The sequence below is a fragment of the Rhipicephalus sanguineus genome, chromosome 4, assembly GCF_013339695.2.
Source record: "Rhipicephalus sanguineus isolate Rsan-2018 chromosome 4, BIME_Rsan_1.4, whole genome shotgun sequence".
In the NCBI taxonomy this organism is placed as follows: Eukaryota; Metazoa; Arthropoda; class Arachnida; order Ixodida; family Ixodidae; genus Rhipicephalus; species Rhipicephalus sanguineus.
Genome location: NC_051179.1, coordinates 192283239 through 192305710, shown reverse-complemented (window position 1 = coordinate 192305710; position 22472 = coordinate 192283239). Strand labels below are relative to the sequence as shown.

The 22472-nt window shown below is 47.5% G+C and overlaps 1 protein-coding gene across 1 annotated transcript in view; it reads right to left on the bottom strand.

Annotated features, from left to right (window-relative positions):
• The window catches only part of LOC119390983 (protein DDI1 homolog 2), an 87185-nt gene that overhangs the window by 28869 nt on the left and 35844 nt on the right, over window positions 1–22472 (bottom strand). Inside the window, exons 4-5 of the mRNA XM_037658689.2 lie at window positions 10274–10402; window positions 1283–1386 (exon numbers count right to left, since the gene is read on the bottom strand). Coding sequence (XP_037514617.1) covers window positions 1283–1386; window positions 10274–10402 — 233 coding nt within the window. The remainder of the gene's footprint in view (window positions 1–1282; window positions 1387–10273; window positions 10403–22472) is intronic.

Genomic DNA, 22472 nt, shown 5'->3' with positions numbered 1-22472 from the left:
AACCTTCAAAATACCAAACAACTAAAAAAGTATATCTCTATCATGCCTCCAAAAAACTGAGCTTGCTTCGCGATAACGCCACCGAAAGAAAGCTGACACACCTTTCACCAGCGTTCTTAAGGAAGATGGCTTCCATAATTCTGCGCCGTGTCATCCCTGTGCCTATACAGTAAGTTGTAAGTGCACGCCTCTTTTTCGTAAGACGACAATTATGTATAGGCACAAAAATGACACAGCGCGCAAAATTATGGAAGCCCTCTTCATTAAAGGGACACTAAAGGCAAATAACAATTTACGTCAGAGTGAAAGCTCAATGTATGACAAAGTCTAAAACGGCAATACTATTATCAACAGCAGTGCCTGGGAAATTAAGCTAAATGTATCATACGATGAGCGCCACGAGTGGGACATTTTGGAAGTGACCCGATGACATGCGAGAGTCTGATACAATTAATCACTAGTAATCAAACTAGCTGCAATAAAAAAAGAACCTTCCGTGCATCAAGAGCCGTCATGAAATGCTGTGTGTGTTCGTTTCTGTTTGATTCATGGAAAAAAGAACCTATTTGGCGTTGCCATGGGGAACGGGGCGCAGGGTTCAAAAGTTCAGTTTTCGCCGAAATGCGCTTTGCCCTGCGCCCTGATTCGCTCACGCAGTCGCGTCTCGGTGGTAGTTTCAGTATCGCGTACTGCCGCGTGTGTTTTGCACGCTCGTGAAAGTCGCTCTGACAGAAAGTTCGACAAAATACCGCATGCATATGATGTTGCCGGATGCCCGAATGGTGCACGCCGCCAGTGCACGCTGCCGCGGAGTAAAGGCAGGCAACGTTGGGCACGGCAACAGTGACGTGCGAAATACCGCTTTCAGGCGGGTGATTTGAAGTGCGCTGATGCGATGCGGACCACTAAAACGTGATTTTATTTCAAAATAAGCACTTACTTGGCATAAAAGTAGGACTACGAGGTTTTTGGACCGCTATTTCAACAATCAACGTCGACTTAATATTTACCTTTAGTGTCCCTTTAAGAACGCTGGTGGAAAGTGTGTCAGCTCTCCTTCAGTGGCGTTATCATGAAGCAAACTCAGTTTTTCAGAGGCGGGGTAGATAGGTACTTTTTTGGTTGCTGGGTATTTTGAAGGCTCTTTAAAGATATGTTGTCATACCTATTTGCTACCTTTCTGATGTTAAGATGTTAAATTTGTTAAGCGGACTTTAGTTGCTTTACTTGCCTTTTTGCAAGTTGGCCACTGAACAGATCAGTCAAACTGAAGACAGCTCACCTGGTGCCTTTTGAGCATGTCGAGACCGAGCAGCATGTCCATGGGCTGCTCCTCCAGCACCGAGAAGGATGATGTCAGGAACACGCCTTCAATCTCGATCTGTACTGCGCTCAAAGAGACAATCAGTTTGGTTAGAGCATAAAAAGAACAGTGTGAATACACCCCTGCTGTTGGGGATCCACACTGGTGACAAATGGACAGCATCGAGGACTGAGAATGATTGTAAGAAAGGCTGCACTGTCTCCTCAGGTGTGTGTGCTCCCACCCCCTCTTGGACCAGCTAAAAATAATTTCCGGAGTTGCGCACGAGGCACGCTCTGGAAATTTCGACAACCTGGAGTTTTTTCATGTGCACTTAAATCTAAGTACACGGGCTTCTAGCATTTCGCTGCCATCGAAATGTGACCACCACAGCCGAGATTAAACAAGCGTCTTTCGGGTCAGCAGCGGAGCACTTCTTGGATCAAAGATGATCCGAGGAAAGCTATTCAGGCCATTGCTTTGTTGCAGATCTAAATTCAATATGACACTAGAACAGTTGCGACTAAAAAGAAACAGTACAGCCTTATTCTGAATCAAAAGCTTTACCAGGGATGAGACGGCTGAAATTGAATTGGGAGCAGTTTTTGGAGCTGCAAAATTTCGATATTGGAGCAGAATAACCTTGATTTGGAGCAGTTGGCGGCATTTAATATGTCGTCCTAGGAGCTTGAAAAAACAAATTTGTAGCAACTTGGGGGTACAAGTACATATTTTAATTCGCTAAGAATACACATAACGCTGAAACAGCCTTTGGAGAAAGTTTTTTTAAGAGATTATCGCCAGATATGAATTACATTACCTTTTTCCATACCATGTGACCTATCTAACAAACATATGAAATATGACCTAACAAACATATGAAATAATTAAAAAAAGACTCTGAAAACTAGGTTCACCTCAAACATTAAATAAAAAAAGACAAGCTTCGCACTTATCAACAATAAAATATTGTGATTGCACAAGAATTGCAGTTACATAGCAGTAGGCCTTTGCTTAAGATCAGTGACATCATTTAGCAGATTACTGCTTTGGCTTTTTGTATGCCTGCTTCGTCTGCTTATTTAGCTTTTCAAGCTTCCCCACAGCTTCCTGTAGGTCAGTGTTACTGTTTGTCAGGAGAACATCACAATAAATGCCTTCAGCTACCTGCTGGGCCGCGCAGTTGGCATAGCATCATCTGTACTGCCTGCTTTTAACAGACAACAAAACGCATAGCACCACCGCTCACCGCCACCTTGTGCGGGACCCCCTTCGTCAGTGCCGCACGGGTGCCAAGAAACCTTGCTGCACTGACTATCTCGTCAAACGTGCGCTTATGCTACTGCAAGGGTAGCACCATTATAAGCGTACTGTACGCTTTTATTGGGCGACGACACAAACACGCGTCGCATCAGCCTGCTGTTGCCTTCCCAGGACAATCGCAAGCAGGCGGGGGGGGTGATTACGCCTCTCAACACATGCAACCACAGTATTACCACTGCCCGTGTTGGCCTTTTCTCTTTTCTTCAATTTTGAACGCCATCGCCGTTGATGTAGAACTCCCAATAATGCATAGACTTGTGACTGCACCACGCGCCGCCAGTTGCGTAAAGTGCCCGTCGACCATACACTGCATGTTTCAGGCACCGCGCACCGTAAGCAATGCGTTCACGCAAACGAAGCGCCGGACATACAGAGGCCTGTTTTATTTTTTGCAAAACAAAAAAGGAGGCATGCCAGTCGCACAGCGAGACGGCCGTCGACCGATACACCGGTCATAAAGCTAAGCCTAAATGCTGGTGTAGCCCCCACAGCCGGCATGAAGCAACACCTCTTACGTGTATCAAAGCAACCGGAGGAACACACTACGCACAACAAAGAACCTGAGAGTCAACCCCGCTACGCATGCCACTCATAGTTTTCACTGAGCGCCAGTAGTGGCAGAACACAGAGGCTAGCGAGTAGAAGCAGCATGCTCTAGACAAGGCACCACATTGTGGGGTCACACATATTGACAACAGCCCAGAGGATATTATGGCGGCATGACGCGAGCCTTCATTAGAAAGGTGCATAGAAGAAACACGCTTGGGTGCATCTGTGTGTTCTGCGAACGCATTATTTTCTTGGTATTCCTGGCGCTGCTTGGAAAATCATGCTGTCAACTCAGTCTTTTTTCCCCACTAATGCTGACGTGGGCATCAACGCTACTTCGTGCACTTATTTTTGTACAACTGTGAATTACAGCGATGTTTACTTCAATGCATAATTTTTGAACAGTTGTACAGGTATTTTTAAAAAATTTATCTTGCTATTACTCACTAATAAAGCATGTGTATTTAACAACACAAATTATTTTTTTGTCACTTCACGGTCACCAAAAAAAACTTTAGACAATTATTTTCTGAAATAGATTCGTCTGAAATTCAATTCAGCAATAAAGAAAATACACACTGGGGGACATATTTTGCAAAAAAAATCGATCCTCAAAGGGTTAATCCAAGCAATGTCATTTTCTGACTAGGCAATTGATGGCGAGCTCACGCAGAAGTGTACCAATTCTGCTATAGCTTCGGCTTACTTTATTTCCCGTGTAAGTCGATTCCTAAAACGACAGATAACAATGCAACTGTACAGTCACAACTTTTGCAGTGCACCGCTAGGAACCCTCCTGCTGAAAGCTTACTTCTCGCGCTGTGTCCTTGTCTGTTTTCTTTCTTCGTCCCTGTCTAGTCGCGCTTTCACTCTTCATGGATTCAAACCAACTAGCCCGCCAACGTGTTTTAGCTTACTTCTCACGTTATACCAGTGTATGTGTAATCTGTCATTTGGGCACCGTTTAGTCTGCCCAATATAGTACTTCACGCATGATAATGATAACTTGTAGATGACACAGCACACACAACAAATCTAACTTGGTGTTTCTTATCACAAGCTGAGGGAACAAATTTTTTGGGCAAGTCAGCCTTAAAGCAGCACTGACGTCAAATTTACGCATGTCAAGATTTTTGCATCCACGAGTAGTTATCTACCCCCTAGTAGCGATTCACGACCGAAAATGCAACTGAGGGACGAATAACTACAGTAGTTATAACGAAGCGGGATATAACGAACTAATGGATATAACGAAGCAATCGTAATTCCCCTTGAAATTCCCATAGACGCCCATGTATTTAAAACCTCGTTTTAACGAAGCTACAATTTCCTCGCAATGGATATAACGAACCTTTTTTTTTCCCCCACCGAGCATTTACTGATCATTTTGGTACCCGGCAAGTCAATGTCTTATAGCGCGCGACGCTTTACGTCGCATGCGGTAATTCAAAACTCGCGCCACGCGCTCCCGAGGAGCCGCCTGCCAACACGCGCGAGGGTGCGCGTCTGCCTGCCTCCCCTTTCCGCCGAAACTCGTGGACTCATCCGCGCACGTCACCCGGCCTCCCCTCTCCCGCGGAACTCGTGGACCCGCCCGCTCTCCTGCTGCGCGCGCGGACCGCGGACCACGTGGACGACGACGCGGCGACCGCGGCAACGCGGGCCTTGTAGTGCTTGTAGTTGCTTGTCGTTCGCTGCGTGTGCATGAGAACAGCGTCTTTCTCGGTTCCCGCCGCTAGACAGGAGATGGTCGACGGCAACGGCAAACGAAAGCGCAAAACGATTACAATCGAGCAGAAGGCGGCTATGTTGAAAGCCGTTGAGTCCGGCGTCAAGAAGAAAAAAGTGGCCCAAGATTTCGGCGTAGCGTTGAGCAACAAAGAAGCAGTCACCGGTGCTGTTGCACGATCGCCAACTGCTTCCGGCATGCCTCGTTTGGCGTCAAAAGCGGCGGTGACAGCGAAGATATCGGTGCTGCCGCTAATGAGGGTGCCGCGGGTGACCAAGACTTGGCGTCGTGGGACGCTCTCGTTGACGCCGGAGTTGTGCCCGACTGCGACACCTTCTGCACGTACGTCAGTGCCGATGCTGACGCGGTGACAACCGAAGAGCTCACAGAGGCTGAAATTGTGCGCGTGGTGACAGGGGTGGTGAATGACGACAGTGACGAATGTGTCGACGACAGCCCGGAGTTTGCGAACCCGATGTTCGGCGCTCACGATGACGGCGAGGAATACTATCTGTTTTATTGGTTTATATCACCGGTATCTAGCACGATTCAAAACGGCCGGCAAGCCCGCCATTTCTTAGCGCTGGCAGCACTCCCTCGCGGTCAATTCCAGACCGTGCCCAGTTTACCACTTGTCCACAGAAAGGAGTGACGTGAGGATCAGCTGCTCAGCTAACATTTCGTCTGCTAGGCGCGCGCGTTCAGTCATGCCTTGTCACTAGCATCGCCGTCGTCGCCGTCAGAAGTGTCGACTAGTGTTGAAGACGGCATTCTGGAACTTAGAATCACCGCGATACGCGACGTCGCGAATCATTTTCGCTTCGACGCTTTGCAAAACAGCGATTCAAAAATGGACGCTGTTCCAAGTAGCAACGAGGAGGTGCCCGGGGACGCACGCTTGGGCCATACTCGCTGGTGTGTCTCAATTAGATATATCAGAGAATTTTAGCGTGCACAACATTCCGGTATATGCAAAGGGGTCTATGGAATATCGGCATAGCGAATGCACACCAGCGGACAAATAGAATACGATAGGTTTCTACAATAACGATTCTGCGCCGCCAGATGGCCCCACCTATCCGGCCTCTCACGGTTACGGCTGCAGTAACCCGGTATTACGCTAGCGCAAGGAAGTCCACGGACGAACTAACATTCACCAATAACGCTACATACGTGTTACTTGTTAGCGATGATATTTATCTATAGGCTGCTCCACTTCGATAACTTGTGGTCGTGTTGGCGTGTACCGTACGTGTAATGAAACGCCACGCACTTTCCGCTTTTTCCGCACCTCGACGAGCAGATCCGTACTACGCAGCGGTTCCCCAACATGCTGGCACGTAGTCGCTCCGATTGATCGCACTCGCGCTGAGGATCACACGACAAATCAGTCGATACGACACGATGAATCGCAGGCACGGATCGGGACAGCGAGGAGAGCCACTGGCTGGGAGTGAGAGCGTCGCCTGGCGTCGGCGGCACAATAAATACACTCAGATCGTCGACGTCATTGTTACTAGCGTATCGTCACTCAGGATGGTATGGTCGGAATGTATCACACCTGTTACGTAGCATTAGTGTCGATGTCACAGCGTGATCAATCTTCCATTGAGCTTTCGTACGCTGTTTGCCCTCGAAATAAAATTACTTCCACGCGACGGACGCCATTCAAATTTGGCCAAGGAGACCTATGCATACCGAGTAATCGAATGAAGGGCACATCTCGACTTTGAAATTTGATGTCAGTGCTCCTTTAAAGCTCCCCAGTTCTTTGGGCGCTTAAAAAACTACGCGTACGTTAGCCCACTGGGCCATTTTTTTCAAAATGTCACAAATACATTGTGTGCACATAAGGGATCACACCTAGTCTGCAGCCCGAGTACTCCGAAACTTCATGCCTGTTTTCTTTATGAGACTCTTTGAGAATACGCTCGGCAACGGTAACAGAATTGAATAGCCTGCGTCGGTTAGACGCTTGCTTTGGGTCTCAATACTGGACACCATCTTATGATGACACGATTTGGTCAGGGCATTTTTAAAACACAAGTTCGCGATGCCTCTCTCAATGAGTTTTGAGTGTGCAAAAATGAAAGAAAGAAGAGGCTTATTTGCTCGTGGCTGATACCACCAGCATGGGTTTTTCTAAGCAATAATAACCCAATGTCCAAAAAACGAATACTAAAGCCCCCTTGCAGAAGGTTGCGAGTGACTTCAAGTGGTGTGAGACAACCCTTAATCGCGGGCAACACCTCGTCAACTTTCGCTTCATAGTCAACCGAAGTGCAGTCAATTAAAAATAAGAAGTCGTCCACAAAGTGAAAAACTTTGCACACTTTTGTGTTTTCTAGCGTTGTAGACCAGATAAAAACGGATCACTAAGAATTGGTGCCATACAAGAACCGGTGCTATATAAGAGCCTTTTTTTGCAGATATGTACAACAGTCCGTTGTTCCAACACATGAAAGTGGAAGATAAGTAAAACGATAAAAGCTCTAAAAAATGACTCAGTGACAACGAAGCTTCATTCCGAAAGCACATGGCCCCACATTCATCGATGACATGATACTCGAGGCAACATACTGTGGCATTGCATTTGAGTCATTGTTTGTAGGGCACAATCGCGGTTGTACTGTCACGGTTGATCTGAATTTCACGATGATACGGATTTTATGAATGTTTTGGACAAACTGTTAAATAAAATGTGTTATGATTCAGGATTACACTAACAGTTTCTCAAGCCAGCGCGGATGATATGAATGCGCAAATGACCAGAGCATGCAAGCAAACAATGCAGCTGGCCCTTTGTAACGCTTCCCACACTGCCCCCGCAGCTCAAAGAAGCGTAACTCGCTCTCCTTGGCAGAGTCAGCTTGCGCAGAGCAACAAGCATTATGCAAAATCAGAACCCTGTAGCACTCTGCCAGCGCACCAATAACATTTGCTGGCAGGCTAGTTGGTGATGCATAGTTCATAGGTAAAAAACAGCACAAACGAAACAAGAAAGACACGGGACAGAGTGCTGACTTCAAATAACCAGTTGAAGTCAGCACTCTGTCCCGTGTCTTCCTTGTGTTAAGAAGTTGAAATACCTCCAGCCACAAATTCTTGGAGGAAACCCGACGTTTCGAGACCGGCTTGGTCTCTTCTTCAGGGGTGACTGTGCTGATCAGGGGGGCTTCGTCGCAGCTTCTTTTGGCTCCGCCTTTCTTTTTCCCTCACATTCCGGAGGCCGTGCACGTAGATCGGAGGCATTGTTCCGAGAGACCGGTTCACATTCGCAGGTGTGTTCTGGATGTGCCACGACTCGAGTAAGAGCCTCCTTCCCAGATTCCTTTCCGTTTCTATGATGGCAGCGCCCTCGAAGTCAATTTTGTGGTCGTGCTTCTCGCAATGCTCTGCAAGGGCACTGCGTTGCATTTCCATCTTTCTGACGTCGTTTTTGTGTTGGCGCATTCTTTCCAGGAAGCACTTACTCTCGCCTATGTAGCTCGCTGGACAGTCAGCACATGACACTTTGTAGACCACGCCCTGGTGTTGCTCCCGGGATGGTCGATCTTTTTGGTCGACCTTTTTGGATGGTCGATTTCGTTTCGTTTGCGCTGTTTTTTACCTATGAACTGCCAGCACACTCATGAGTGCTGGAAACTGTTGTACTGCCACGAGTTCATTGTGCTGCCACTTATGCACTCGTGGCAGTAATAATGAATAAGGTGGACAAGTACATGCATACGCAGACCCAGATTTAGTCCTCTCCTTCTCTAAGGTGTGCATGTGCTGTTATTATTAACAACTGCGCCACTCGTCTAAGGCAGGCTGTCTAGATTAGCTTCGCAATAACTGACTTTGGAAGCCTCAGCACGTAAACCAGGGTCACAATGGTGGATTAAATTTAGAATATGCAATCTCCTTAAGAACTTGTTTTCTTTTCCACTCACTTAGAAATGCTTCAAATTATTTGCTTGTGTTTATCTTGTGCACGCTAGTTTACTGCCCCCATTCCCGCTAATATACAGCTCAGACCGCTTATAACGTAACCGCTTACAGTGCAGTACCGGCTATAATGCGGTTTTTTCTGACTCCCGTTTACCCTCCCATAGAACTCCATGTATACGCATACCGCTTATTGTGCAGTCCCCCGAGATGAAAGACTGGTTATAATGTGGCTGCCGGAACGTTCTCAGAGATGCGAGGGAGCGAGCGTGCTTCTCAGCGGAGATGCGCCGGCGGGGGAGAGAGTGGTGACGGCGTTACGAAGGAGGAGGGGATGCGGAACGAACGAACAAGGAGCGGGAGGAGAAAAAAAAGGGGGATGGCGGTGGGCGACAGCAGCCCGGCGCGGGTGCGTGGTGTGAGGAGGGGGAGCGGTTGCGTGGCCGACAGAGAAGCCTTTGCCCCCTTGACATGCACGCTTTGCCCTGGCCGCATGACATGCGTGCTCCGCTACGTATGGGTGCCCGCTTCCGCATCAACAGCGCGTTACTGCTATTTGTCTCCGTTGGGAAAATAGTTGCTTCGTCGTAGAGCGCAGATATCGCGCGTGCAACCTCGATTCCCCCGCAAGTAACAATGCTTTGAGACGCGATTGAACTTTCGCCTTTGCCACCAACAGGCGGACTTACAAGCTTGAGAGACTTTTTCGGGATAGTTGCCGCGGCTGTTCTCCCGACCGCGAATCGAAACTGCATTTCACGCGTGATGCCCCCGGTTTAGCTCGCAAGTGCGATCTCTTCTACGCCCGATCTCCGTGTTGCCTAGGGCAAGCATCTCGCAGCGGCATGCCAAGTTGCAACGCGCACGCTAGGCCTAACGAGCGCTAGCTGCCATGTCGGCGGCCGTGGACTACAGAAGTTGCGGTTTGGTGCCGAGTCAACGAAACATTTTGCAGTTGTTGCATTTAGAAGGGGTGACTTACATCTTTAACGAAAATGCGGGCGTGCGTGTGAAGCATTCGAGTGGTGGTTTGTCGTCGCCACCATTTTCGACATGGCGCACACGCAGTGTGCTACCGCGGCGACTTCCCGTGACGGCGCATTTTTTCCGCGTTCGTTATGTTGGCACCGCAGGTCCGCGGACGCTAACCGTTCAACAATTGCAAATGTAAGCAGACGCAAACTTACGTCCCAGTCGCATGCCTCGATAGTCTGAATCGCGCGCCCACCCGTTGGTCATGTTTTGCACACGTGCAACCTTTCAAAAATGTTGTTTTGGTTATAGTGCAGTACCGCTTATAGTGTGGATATTCGCGACTCCAGCGACTTACGTTATAAGCGGTCTATGCTGTAGTATGTGTGAAGAAAAATGAAGGCGTCTCGTCCTGCCTATCGTTCATTCAATAACTGCCGGTGGACTTGCAGTGCATACTAGCTTACCAAGGTGAATGCGACCAATGATGCGTTGAGTGCCCACTCCTTTGGCCACGCCTGCCCACCTGGGGTCCACAAGTCGCATGATGGCACACCGCTCGGCACAGGCCTGGCTCATGATCGTCGTTTGCGCACCTGCGACAGTACAAATTGAACGACTTGGCACTAGCAGTATGGTTATGAACACTTCTGGTGTCAAAAGTGATGGCTCCCTCAAGCACACAAAAGTACTACCTTGATGACGATGATGAGATGATGTTTTGTGGTGCAAGGGCAAAGTGTGGCCAAAGAGCACCATGTCATCGTATCAATAAGTTGCTGCAACCAATAAATTGATGCATACCGTAAAATACCGAGCACTTGAAGTGCCCCTACCCAAGCATGCCTCCCTTTTTCAGAAGATTTGAAATATGCCGCCATTTTCACTCTTTCATTCACTGTTTTTATTCATCCAACGGTGCGGATAAAAACAGTGAACGCATGCACATTCAATTGACCCTTTGAGGGCCGAATTTTTTCGCGAAATCCAGTCCAAAATGTGTAATTCTTTTATTGCTGAAATAAATTCTTCAGACAATAAAATTTTTTCGTGACCGTAAAGTGACAAAAAAAATCATTTTTGTTGTTACATACACATGGTTTATTCTTAGTAAAATGAAGCAAAATCCTAAAAAAACTTAACAGTTTTTATAAATAAAAATTATGCATTGTATTATACATAGCTCACAGACATACAAAAATAACCGCACCAGAGTACTTTCCCGGTTAAAAATGTTTGTGCTCTAACACTAAAAATTTTCAGCGTGATAGTCTTTGAAGCATGGCTCGCTGCACACGCTTTTCAGATGTCGCTCCTTGATCGTCATCGGAGTCTGAACTCGTCGAAAAATCCTCGTCTGACAAACTGAAATCCAATGCATCAGATTCTGATTCGGCACTTGGGGAATAGTCCGCATCGAAAGTATCACTGCTCGACTCACCGACAGCAGAGCAACGGGCACGTGCTACCATAGCGTAAGTGAACTGCATCAGTGAGCGCACGGAAGAAAACTCTATGGTTGTGCGCCCGTCCAGAAAGCAAAACGAGTGATAAACCTACAGTAATCCTTCGTCTTATCACAAACAAGACGTAGTTAGTTTTTCCGAGGCCCTAAAACAGGAAACGCAATCACGGCGGCATCGTTTGTGTAATTTAGCGCCGCACGGAAACAGATGTAATCGCTCCCCCGGGAGCAATAAACGAGAGAGTAACAAGTGGTCACCCTTTGAGAGATTAGAAACCAAACAGCCATCAGCTATGCGGGCGCAAGAAGCGAAAACCACCCGAAGGACGAAACCAAAACCAGCCGGACCGCGTGCGGCGTTCTGATGCGTAATTGAAAGCCGCCACGCCCCGTTGTAAGCAAAACAAAACAAAAAAAGAGACGGAGAGACACCGGCGCACGGAGGTGCAACGGCCCATTAAAAAAATTCCACATATTCCCGAATCATGGCAGCATATTCCAAGCAACAGAAATGATCGAAGAAGGCATGCGTTTGAAACCAACCACTCCGTGGGCGCTCGGTTGCGCAAGCGATAGCCGGCGCACCGTTTTGCGAAGCATAAAAAAAAAGCAACAACGGAGAGACATCGGCGCATGAAAAAAATTTCATGTATTTTTGAAGCGTGGCAGCACATGCAAAGCAAGAGAAATGATCAAAAAAGACGCGCACTTTAAACCAGCTGCACCGCGAACACGCTCGGATGAGCAAGCAATAGCCGGCACATCATTTTGGGAAGCAAAAAAAAATACAATGGAGAAGCATCGGCGCATGAAAAGAATTCCACGTATTCCTGAAGTGTGGCAGCACAGGCCAAGCAAAAGAAATGATCGAAAAAGGCGCGCGTTTTAGGAATAACAGCTATGTACGACGAAAACCCTTTGGTACCAGGAAGCTTCTGCCGTACATGTACGGCGAAAACCCTCAAGGGGTTAAGCATGTCATTAGAAGCAGGCGGTGCGTCCTTTATTCTCTTCCACCACTATTTTGAATATTTTGATCCGCGACCGAGCAAGCGCCCCCCCCCCCTCCAAATCTTATCGGATTCACTGCAAGGGCTCATGATTTCATGGTAATAGACCGATCTCACCGCGAGTTTCACTACGCCACCGCTGCTGCAGTGCGTGCCGGTACTTGTAGTACTCAGCACGTTCAGCTGCCTACAGCTGGTGCATTGGCGAGCTGCATTAATGAGCTTTAGCAGCTTTATTTGGATGAATTGCGATGGTTGGATTGATGTGCTGTGTGCTGGGATGCTACAACAGGAGCTTGAAGCAAAAGGACTCGGATTTTAGGTGTTCTCAGAGGATTTCAAGCTCCGACAGGAATGTGTGCGACAGTCAACGAAGTCGGACCGAGAGGCAACTACCGCACACTTTCTTGTTCAACGTGTTTGTGAACTCCCTGTACATGATGCATCGTGGTTTAGCAGTGCCCTATTGCGTCATAACAACCTTGCTACGCGAATGATGGACCGATCAGCGACAGCAAAAGTTCATATAACGCGAGCTCGATCCCCTTGCCGAGGCGATCGCCGCCAGCGGCGACAGATTGGACACAACGTCCTTTCCGGGCTCAACAGAGATCGCTTTAACATATGGGGAGACCTAAACCGACCTCTCACCAAATGCGATGAGGATTGTCAAGCGTCTAGCATGAACGAGACCTGTAATACAAGCCAAGATTATAACTGCATGCTGTGTACAGCTCGCGCCGTGGAGCGCACGGCGAAAATTTGGCCGTGCCGGCATCGCAGCCAACTCCGCCGCTGGGATTTCCCTATTCCTTTCAATATGCGATATTCTTGTGAACGCATCGTAAAGCGGGCAACAGCGGTAGAAAAGCTGAACTTCTTTATGAGCGTGGGCTATTAACCGTACACTGCCGTTTCGAAGCGGTAGGCCTAGCGACGATACCGGCGCCAAGCCACCGGCTGAGGCCGCCGCCGCCAGCCGGAGCGAGCTACTGTTTATCCGCCACATTGCGTGTGTCGCCAAAATCTCTTACTGACTCATCCATCCCTTGTACAGCAGGAAATATGCCATTCACGAGATTTTTGTGATGTTAAACTTTGGCAAACGACATGAGCGGCCAGTCACCGTTCAGCGGACGCGCCTCTAACCTGCTTTACGGCGACTGTTTTATCTTCATTCACGTTTAACTTATTACTGTGATCGAAGTCCTGCGTTGACAACACAGTCTACATGGAAAGTGTCGCCTCGCCAAAAAAAAGCGCAATAAGCTTCTTTTTTTCGTCCCTTCGGCTTTTTTTTTTCTTTTTTTTTTCTCCTCGCAGTTTGGGAAAGTTATTTTCTGGATACCGTAGCTTGTGTCGCTTGCATGCTTGCTTTCACTGTAGAAGATATTTGCTCTCATGACGACGGGAACGTGATTTCTTTTTTTTTATTACTGATATTTATTCAGCAAAACGACGCAAGCTCATCAACCCAACGAGACGACCTCGTCACATGTAAGCACTATCAACTGTTCTTTTTTTCTTTTACCGCTAGGATGCAGTTTAACCTGAAATAAAATAACATACATTGGAGGTGCGGACGCAGTTTTCCACCGCGTTCAATCGTCTTGCGTGTTGAGGATTGATGCAAAACGCCAATATACCTGAAACACGCAGCAAGCAGCCGCACCAGCAGCACTCCGAGAACTACAACTAAGATGGCGGCAGTGCCACTGTCGGAAACTCGCGCATGCGCAGATGGTCTGGTGAGATCGGTCTATTGAGCATCAGCTGTAAAAGGGCCTCAAAATCAGCTGCTAAAAAGTGCGTCAAATATGCATATTGGCTAATATGACAGTAGTGGGGGAGGCGTACTATTGAGAAAATGCATTTCTATATGAGGATAAAAAGGAGCAGAAGGAATACCTTGAAACACAAATGCCTCACACAAGCTCTTGAGCGCAAGGGCTGGAAGGCAGATGTCTAATAAGAGCTTCTGCTATGGATTGCTCAGGCTGACTTTCTACCAAACAGTGTGTCCTTGCCAAGAAACATGGCTGGATGTAATGGCATTTGTTGGCATTGCAAAAGCAGGAAGCACTTTTTTCTACCTGTCTCTAGGTGACAACACTCCACCAGTGCATGTACAGTAGACTTCCGATAGTTCAAACTCTGATAATTGAAACTTTACGTCAGTTCAAATGAATCTCAGATTATTTATTGGCCCACTATGTCTTCAATGCATCTTAAAGCCGCTTGATTCAAACACTGTAAAATTCAGTTAATTTAAACTTTTTGCTCGTCGATGCCAAGAAATATCTGCTGCCTTTGTTGCTTTTAGCAGAACATTCGCATTTTTATGTAACTAACAGTTGCAAATAAAGCCAACTGCCTGTCGACAATACAGCCAACCTAGGCAAACTGCACACACCAACAATCACATACTGACTGAGGAAAAAATTCAGCAGATCCCACGCACTGTGGGAATCGATGTAATGCGAAGCAGCCAGCAAGAGCTGCATACATCGCTTTGTTTATTTTTGAGCCAAATGAAATCATTCATGCCATGGCATCTAGTTCACCATATATCGCATGTTTGCCATGCACGCGTGCATGCACAATGTGGTATATACCATGTTAATGAAACGTATATTCTGGTATATACACTGCATGACCTGTCATTTATGTTCATCACGCACTCCTGTCATGCCATACCAATTTTGGTATATATCCAGTTATCTAAACGGCCAGAAGCGCACCATAACAGTGTCATGTAAATTATACCGCACATGATATGCATAACATACTTCGCATGTTAGGACCTGTCATTTATGTTCGTCATACAGTCACATCGCACAATACCAATTTTGGTGTATATCAAACGAGCGAAATGGCCGCGAGTCCAGCATAAGCGTGGCATGTAAATCATGCCATACATGACATGCATGTCATGGTTTTCATGTTACCGCCTGTCACTTATGTTCGTAATACATTCGCGTCACACAATACCAATTTTGGTGTATATCAAGCTAGCGAAACGGCCGCGATCGGACAATGAGCGTGGCATGTAAATCATGCCATAAATGATATGCATATCATAATTTTCAAGTTACCACCTGTCTTATATGTTGGTCATACAGTCAAGTTGCGCAATATCAATTTTGGTGTATATCAAGAGAGCGAAACGGCCGCGAGCGCATTATGAGCGTGGCATGTAAATCATGTACATGACTTGCCTGACACGATTTTCATGTTACCACCTTTCATTTACGTTCGTCATACAGGCGCGTCGCACAATACCAATTTTAGCGTATATCACGCTAGTGAAACGGCCGCGAATGCACCATGAGCGTGGCATGTAAATCATGACAGACATATCATGGTTTTCATGTTACCACCTGTTATTCGTGTTCTTGATACAGTCACATCGCGCAATACCAATTTTGGAGTACAATAAAAGCTTGTTAATTCGGATTTCACGGGACCGGAAAAAATGTCCGAATTAACGGAATGCCGAATTAACGAATGAACAGGAAAAACAACATTAAAATCAAGTTGGAGAAGCATACCTTTATTTGCTGAAATATTTCGGAATGGTCGTCTGCGTTTTTGCGCAGATTCCGGCTGACATTACAATTTTTCTTAACTCTTCCAAATGGCCAACAGCACGCAAACTGTCGGAAGTGCTCAAGCAAACGTCCTATAATATCAAAAGCGCCTCCGAGACTTCCCGCGAGGTGCGATGAGGTCGCGACATCATTAATAATTTCTTGATCGGGCAGGAGACCAGTCGTGGCAACACAATCATCGATCGCGATGCAGTCCTGAAGGGTCATATATGTGGGAAGGACAGCATCGAAGGTCGGGCAGTCATCGTCGGTGGACTCGGCTGACACCTCCATACCTGCCAACTCTCCCGAATTGTCTGGGAGACTCCCGAATTTGGACCTAATCTCCCGATTGTACGAATGTCATCTCGAATCTCCCGAAAAGTGGCCACCACAGCAGAGGCGGGTTTTTTCTCTCTCTCTTTTTTTAAATCATGCCCGTACGTTTTCCTGCTGTGGCGGTGCTGCGGAAGAGCACCCGCCACCACACTTCTATTTCATTGTAACCATATCGCAGAGTACTGCTGAGTACATTCTAGGCACTGCGCATCTGGGCGAAGGCTGGCCGCGAGAAGCGCTTGCCACCGTACCAAAAGAAGGAGAGGTAAAAGGTACAGTCTCAACGGAAAAAGATTGCCAAATGTGAATGGCGGCCGGAGCCGTGGTGCTGCACGAGCGCTCTGATAACGAGACGGCGAGAATGTCGAGCACATTACATTTTCCAAAGGAGGGGTGGCCGGCAGACTGGCGGTAAGTAAGCGGCCCCCATTGTGCTTTGCACTCTCGATATCGGCGTGCTTGGGAGAAACAGCGCCGAGTGTTGCAATCTTGCCGCTCTGGACACTGTTCAGTTCATTTGCGGCAATCGTTTCCGTTCAGCCTAGCCAGAACTTTGGCATTTTGTACGCTATGCCGTCTGCCGTGGGGGTTGCGTGTTTCCAGAGTTCACTTAGAAGGTTGATGACGGCGTCAAAATCAAAGAAGTGCTTGCAAGTGTTTCTGGACTCATACACAGCTGAGTTTCCGTGGTTTGTGACTTCGCGGAAAGGTGACAAGTACGGATTCTGTACCACGTGTGCCTGTGAACTGCCAGATGCCTTCACAAGTAAAGAAGTTTGGTTCAAGCAGCTCAAAACAAACATCCTTACCCTTTTCTGATGTCAATCTCCAGTCTCAGTAATTTATGCTATGGAGGAAGAAAAAAGAAACCCACTCCCCCTCCCCACTGCAGTCTCCCAAATTTTCATGCTGTGAGGTTGGCAGGTATGAACCTCGTCGATGCCATCGTCAACTACTGCCGCATGCTCGGGCCTCACATGTAAACATGGTCACAACGGGGAAAAAAAAAAGAGAACTCCGCAAGAAAAGACGGTGCCGACACAACACAAGGGAAAATGGCGCCCGAGGCGCAGTGGAGCGAAGAAAGAAGACGCCAACGTTCGGTGACGCTGCGATCGCCCCCACTAGTTGATGACGATGGCGATGTCACTCAGGTTTCGGTTTCGCTCCAGTGGTGCCAGCGCTGCTTTACAACACTATTGTGTAGCGGTAGCCGTCAGCATTTGTACGAATTAAGCGGTGCAAAGCCCAATTCTGATTAATTAACGGAGGTTTGGTCCCATAGATTAACATGCACTTTGGCCGGGACCAATAGAGCCGTCCGAATTATCCAAATTTCCGAATTAACAGGTGTCGAATTAACGAGCTTTTACTGTATATCAACCTAGCGAAACGGCCACATGTGCACCATGAGCGTGCCATGTAAATCATGTCGTACATGACACGCATGTCATAATTTTCATGTTACCACCTCTAATTTACGTTCGTCATACAGTTGCGTCGCGCAATACCAATTTTGGTGAATATCAAGCCAGCGAAACGGCCGCGAATGCACCATGAGCGTGGCATATAAATCATGACATACATGACATGCATGTCATGGTTTTCATGTTACCACCTGTTATTCATGTTCTTTATACAGTCACATTGCGCAATACCAATTTTGGTGTATATCAACCTAGCGAAACGGCCACGAGTGCGTCATGAGCGTGGCATGTAAATCATGTGCATGACACGCGTGTCATGATTTTCATGTTACCACGAGTCAGTTATGTTCGTCATATCGAAATGTCTCGGCATACCAGTTTTCATATATATCCATTCATTTAAACGGTCGCGAGTGCCCCGAGACCATGTCATGTAAATCATGCCACACATGATTTGCACATTAGGACTTGTCATTATGTTCTCGCCATGAACTCTTGTCACGTCATACCAGGTTTGGTATATGTGAAATTAACGGAATGGCCGCAAGAGCCCCAAGGCCGTGGAATGTAAATCATGCTGTTCATGGCATGCATGACATGGTTTTCATGTTATGACCTGTCATTTATGTTCATAATACGGTCATGTTATTCCATACCAATTTTGGTATACATCCAATTAACAAAACGGACAGGAGAGCACAAAGTCGTAGGCGGCTAGATAGATAGACAGATAGATACACTCAAAGTCGCAGAAGTTCGCTAAGAAATGCTTCGCATTTAAAAAAGAAAAAGTAAGAGTTTTGCTGCAAGGGAAAAGCAACGAATGTGACACCAACAAATTGGAATGTCACATAAAGAAAGGCTAGCAGCTCACTCTTTTAGCAAACACGGCTGCTGCAGCGAGCGAAGTGACCTTCGTGCGGTCTCTGGCTTCAACCCAAACTTTGCAATGAAAGCACGACATGCACGAAGCTAGGAGCCATCTGTTGTACTCCCCCTCAAGAGATAAGCACATGAGCATGGGCAACCACGCCCTGTAGGTCAAAGCACAGGGCCGAAGTCGCACAGTTAAACTCCGGTGAAAGACGAGCAGGTTCATGCCCTTTAAAGGAGCACTGACATCAAATCTTAAAGTCGAGATGTGCAATTCATTCGATTGCTCGGTATGCATAGTTCTTCTTGGCCAAATTTGAATGGCGTCCGTCGTGTGGAAGTAATTTTATTTCCAGGGCAAACAGCGTATAAAAGCTCAATGGAAGATTGATCACGCTGTGACATCGACACTAGTGCTACGTGTAAGGTGTGATACATTCCCCAAATACCATCCTGAGTGACGATACGCTAGTAACAGCGACGTCGCCGATATGAGTGTATTTATTGTGGCGCCGACGCCAGGCGACACTCTCACTCCCAGCCAGTGGCTCTCCTTGCTGTCCCCATCCGTGCTTGCGATTCATCGTGTCGCATCGACTAATTTGTCGCGTGCTCCACAGCACGAGCGCGATCAATCGGAGCGACTACGAGCCAGCATGTTGGGGAACCGCTGCGGAGTGCGGACCTGCTCGTGGAGGCGTGGAAAAAGCGGAAATTGCGTGGCGTTTAATTACGCGTACGGTACACGCCAACACGACCACAAGCTATCAAAGTGGAGTAGCCTATAGATAAATAACATCGCTAACAAGTAACATGCATGTAGCGTTAATAGTGAATGTTAGTTCGTCCGTGGACTTCCTTGTGCTAGCGTAATACTGGGTTACTGCAGCCGTAACCGTGAGAGGCCGGATAGGTGAGGCCATCTGGCGGCGCAAAGAAGAACCTGGCAAGCACAGAAAGGAGCGAGCGCGCGCCTCTAGACCGGCCGTGGCACAGAATTGTTATTGTAGAAACCTATCGTATTCCATTTCTCCGCTGGTGTGCATTCGCTATGCCGATATTCCATAGACCCCTTTGCATATACCGGAATGCCGTGCACGCTGAAATTCTCTGATATAGCTAATTGAGACACACCAGCGAGTATGGCCCAAGCGTGCGTCCCCGGGCACCTCCTCGTTGCTGCTTGGAACGGCGTCCATTTCTGAATCGCTGTTTTGCAAAGGGTCGAAGCGAAAATGATTCGCGACGTCGCGTATCGTGCTGATTCTAAGTTCCAGAATGTCGTCTTCAACACAAGTAGACACTTTTGACGGCGATGACGGCGACGCTGGTGACAAGGCATGACTGAACGTGCGCGCCTAGCAGACGAAATGTTAGCTGAGCAGCTGATCCTCACGTCACTCCTTTCTGTGGACAAGTGGTAAACTGGGGCGCGGTCTGGAGTTGACCACGAGGGAGCGCTGCCAGCGCTAAAAAAATGGCGGGCTTGCAGGCCGTTTTGAATCGTGCTAGATACTGGTGATATAAATCAATAAAACAGATAGCTATTCGTCCCTCAGTTGCATTTTCGGTCGCGAATCGCTACTAGGGGGTAGATAACTACTCGTGGATGCAAAAATCTTGACATGCGTAAATTTGATGTCAGTGCTCCTTTAAAAGTGTTTGTGTCCTCTTGCAAATTGTTGCGTAGCAGCTGGTCTTAGGCTAGTTGTTTCAGATAAAGAATGTTTCTGTGTGTATGCCGCAAGGCATGTTTGCAGAAAAGGCATCACGTGTTATGGAAAAATGTTTTGTAAGGTAGTAGCAGTAAAAATAAAGGCTGTCGCTTCGTTGAAGACAATCTAGACCACGTGGCTGCCTCTGTCAGTGCTGTGAAGAGCGATCAGTTGAATGTGTTTCTTTCTGCCAAGACACAAACTAGATATCTCCTTCAGGAGTATTGTTTCCAAGCATGATACTAAGCAGAATGAAGTGTCTTGTTACCTCTAAAAAACATTTGTCATCACTCAAACTTGAGGACCCCTTTCCGATTCCAAACTCTGCTGAAGTAGTTCGATATTTGAAGTATGAGAACCCTGGCCGCTGCTGGGTGTTTAGAATTGATGTCGAAGATTTATTTTACTCCTTCCTTCACCATTACCTTTTTCAGATTGTGAAAGAATGCATCACTGTTCAAAATCTGTTAAAGTCAACTTACCGCCTGGGACAATGGTGTCTACATCTGGAGATCAGGCATATGTATTGGCTCGAAGGTAGCTCCTCTTCTAAGCTACATTTTTTCTAATCACGCGGACAGAATGATACAACATGATCTGGAAGGGGATGGTATAAAAACTTCCTGTTACTTGGATGATTTTACGTGTCATGATCAGTGTTCTAAAGGATTTTGAGGAAAGGGGCTCGAATTCAATTTCACATGTGAAATCCCTCAGGACTGTTTCCTCCAGTTTCTGGATTTGGGTTTGACCTTTGCTTCGGACTGTATTTGGTAAATTTTCTCACCTAGAACAAAGAAATCTGCTGTGGTTTTCATCAGCATATTCAAGATTGGTTAAGAGCGGTATATTGGTGAACTGCCTAAATGCAGCTGTCACAAGTCATGCATCCACCCAGGATTTTGTATGAATCATCGGATGTTTGAATTATCAGAATTTCTCTTAAATATGACTCGGCGCAACACACTAACTTGTGTTGCAGTGTTTCTTGTTTCTAGGGGCCATAGCAACATCATAAATGTAGGGGTGTGTGAATACCGAATACAGCTCAGACCACTTATAACGTAACCACTTACAGTGCAGTACCAGATATAATGCGGTTTTTTCTGAATCCCGTTTACCCTCCCATAGAACTCCATGTATACGCATACCGCTTATTGTGCAGTCCCCCGAGATGAAAGACCGGTTATTATGCGGCTGCCGGAACGTTCTCAGAGATGCGAGAGAGCGAACGTGCTTCTCAGCGGAGATGCGCCGGCGGGGCAGAGAGCGGCGACGACGTTACGAAGGAGGAGCGGACGCGGAACGAACGAACAGGAGCGGGGGGGAAAAAAAGGGGTGGCGGTGGGGGACAGCAGCCCTGTGCAGGTGCGTGGTGTGAGGAGGGGGTTGCGTGGCCGACGGAGAAGCCTTTGCCCCCTTGACATGCGCACTCCGCTACGTACGGGCGCCCACGTCCGCATCAAGAGCGCGTTACCGCTGTTTGTCTCCATCGGGAAAATAGCTGCTTCGTCATAGAGCACAGATATCGCGCGTGCAACCTCGATTCCCTCGCATGTAACAATGCTTTGAGACGCGACTGAGCTTTCGCCTTTGCCACCAACAGGCGGACTTACAAGCTTGAGAGACTTTTTCAGGATAGTTGTCGTGGCTGTTCTCCCGACCGCGAACCGAAACTGCGTTTGACATGTGATGCCCTCGGTTTAGCTCACGAGTGCGATCTCTTCTACGCCCGATCTCAGTGTTGCCTAGGGCAAGCTTCTCGCGGCGGCATGCCAAGTTGCCACGCGCACGCTAGGCCTAACGAGCGCTAGCTGCCATGTCGGCGGCCGCGGACTACAGAAGTTGCGGTTTGGTGCCGAGTCGATGAAACATTTTGCAGTTGTTGCATTTAGAAGGGGGGACTTGCATCTTTAACGAAAACGCGGGCGTCCGTGTGAAACACTCGAGTGGCGGTTTGTGGTCGCCACCGTTTTCGACATCGCGTACGCGCAGTGTGTTACCGCGGCGACTTCCCGTGACGGCGCATTTTTTCCGCGTTCGTTATGTCGGCACTGCAGGTCTACGGATGCTAACCTTTCAACATTTCCAAATGTAAGCAGACGCAAACTAACATCCCAGTCGCATGCCTCGATAGTCGGAATCGCGTGCTTACCCGTTGGTCATGTTTTGCACACGTGCAACCTTTCAAAAATGTTGTTTTGATTATACAGTGAAAGCTCGTTAATTCACACCTCATTAATTCGA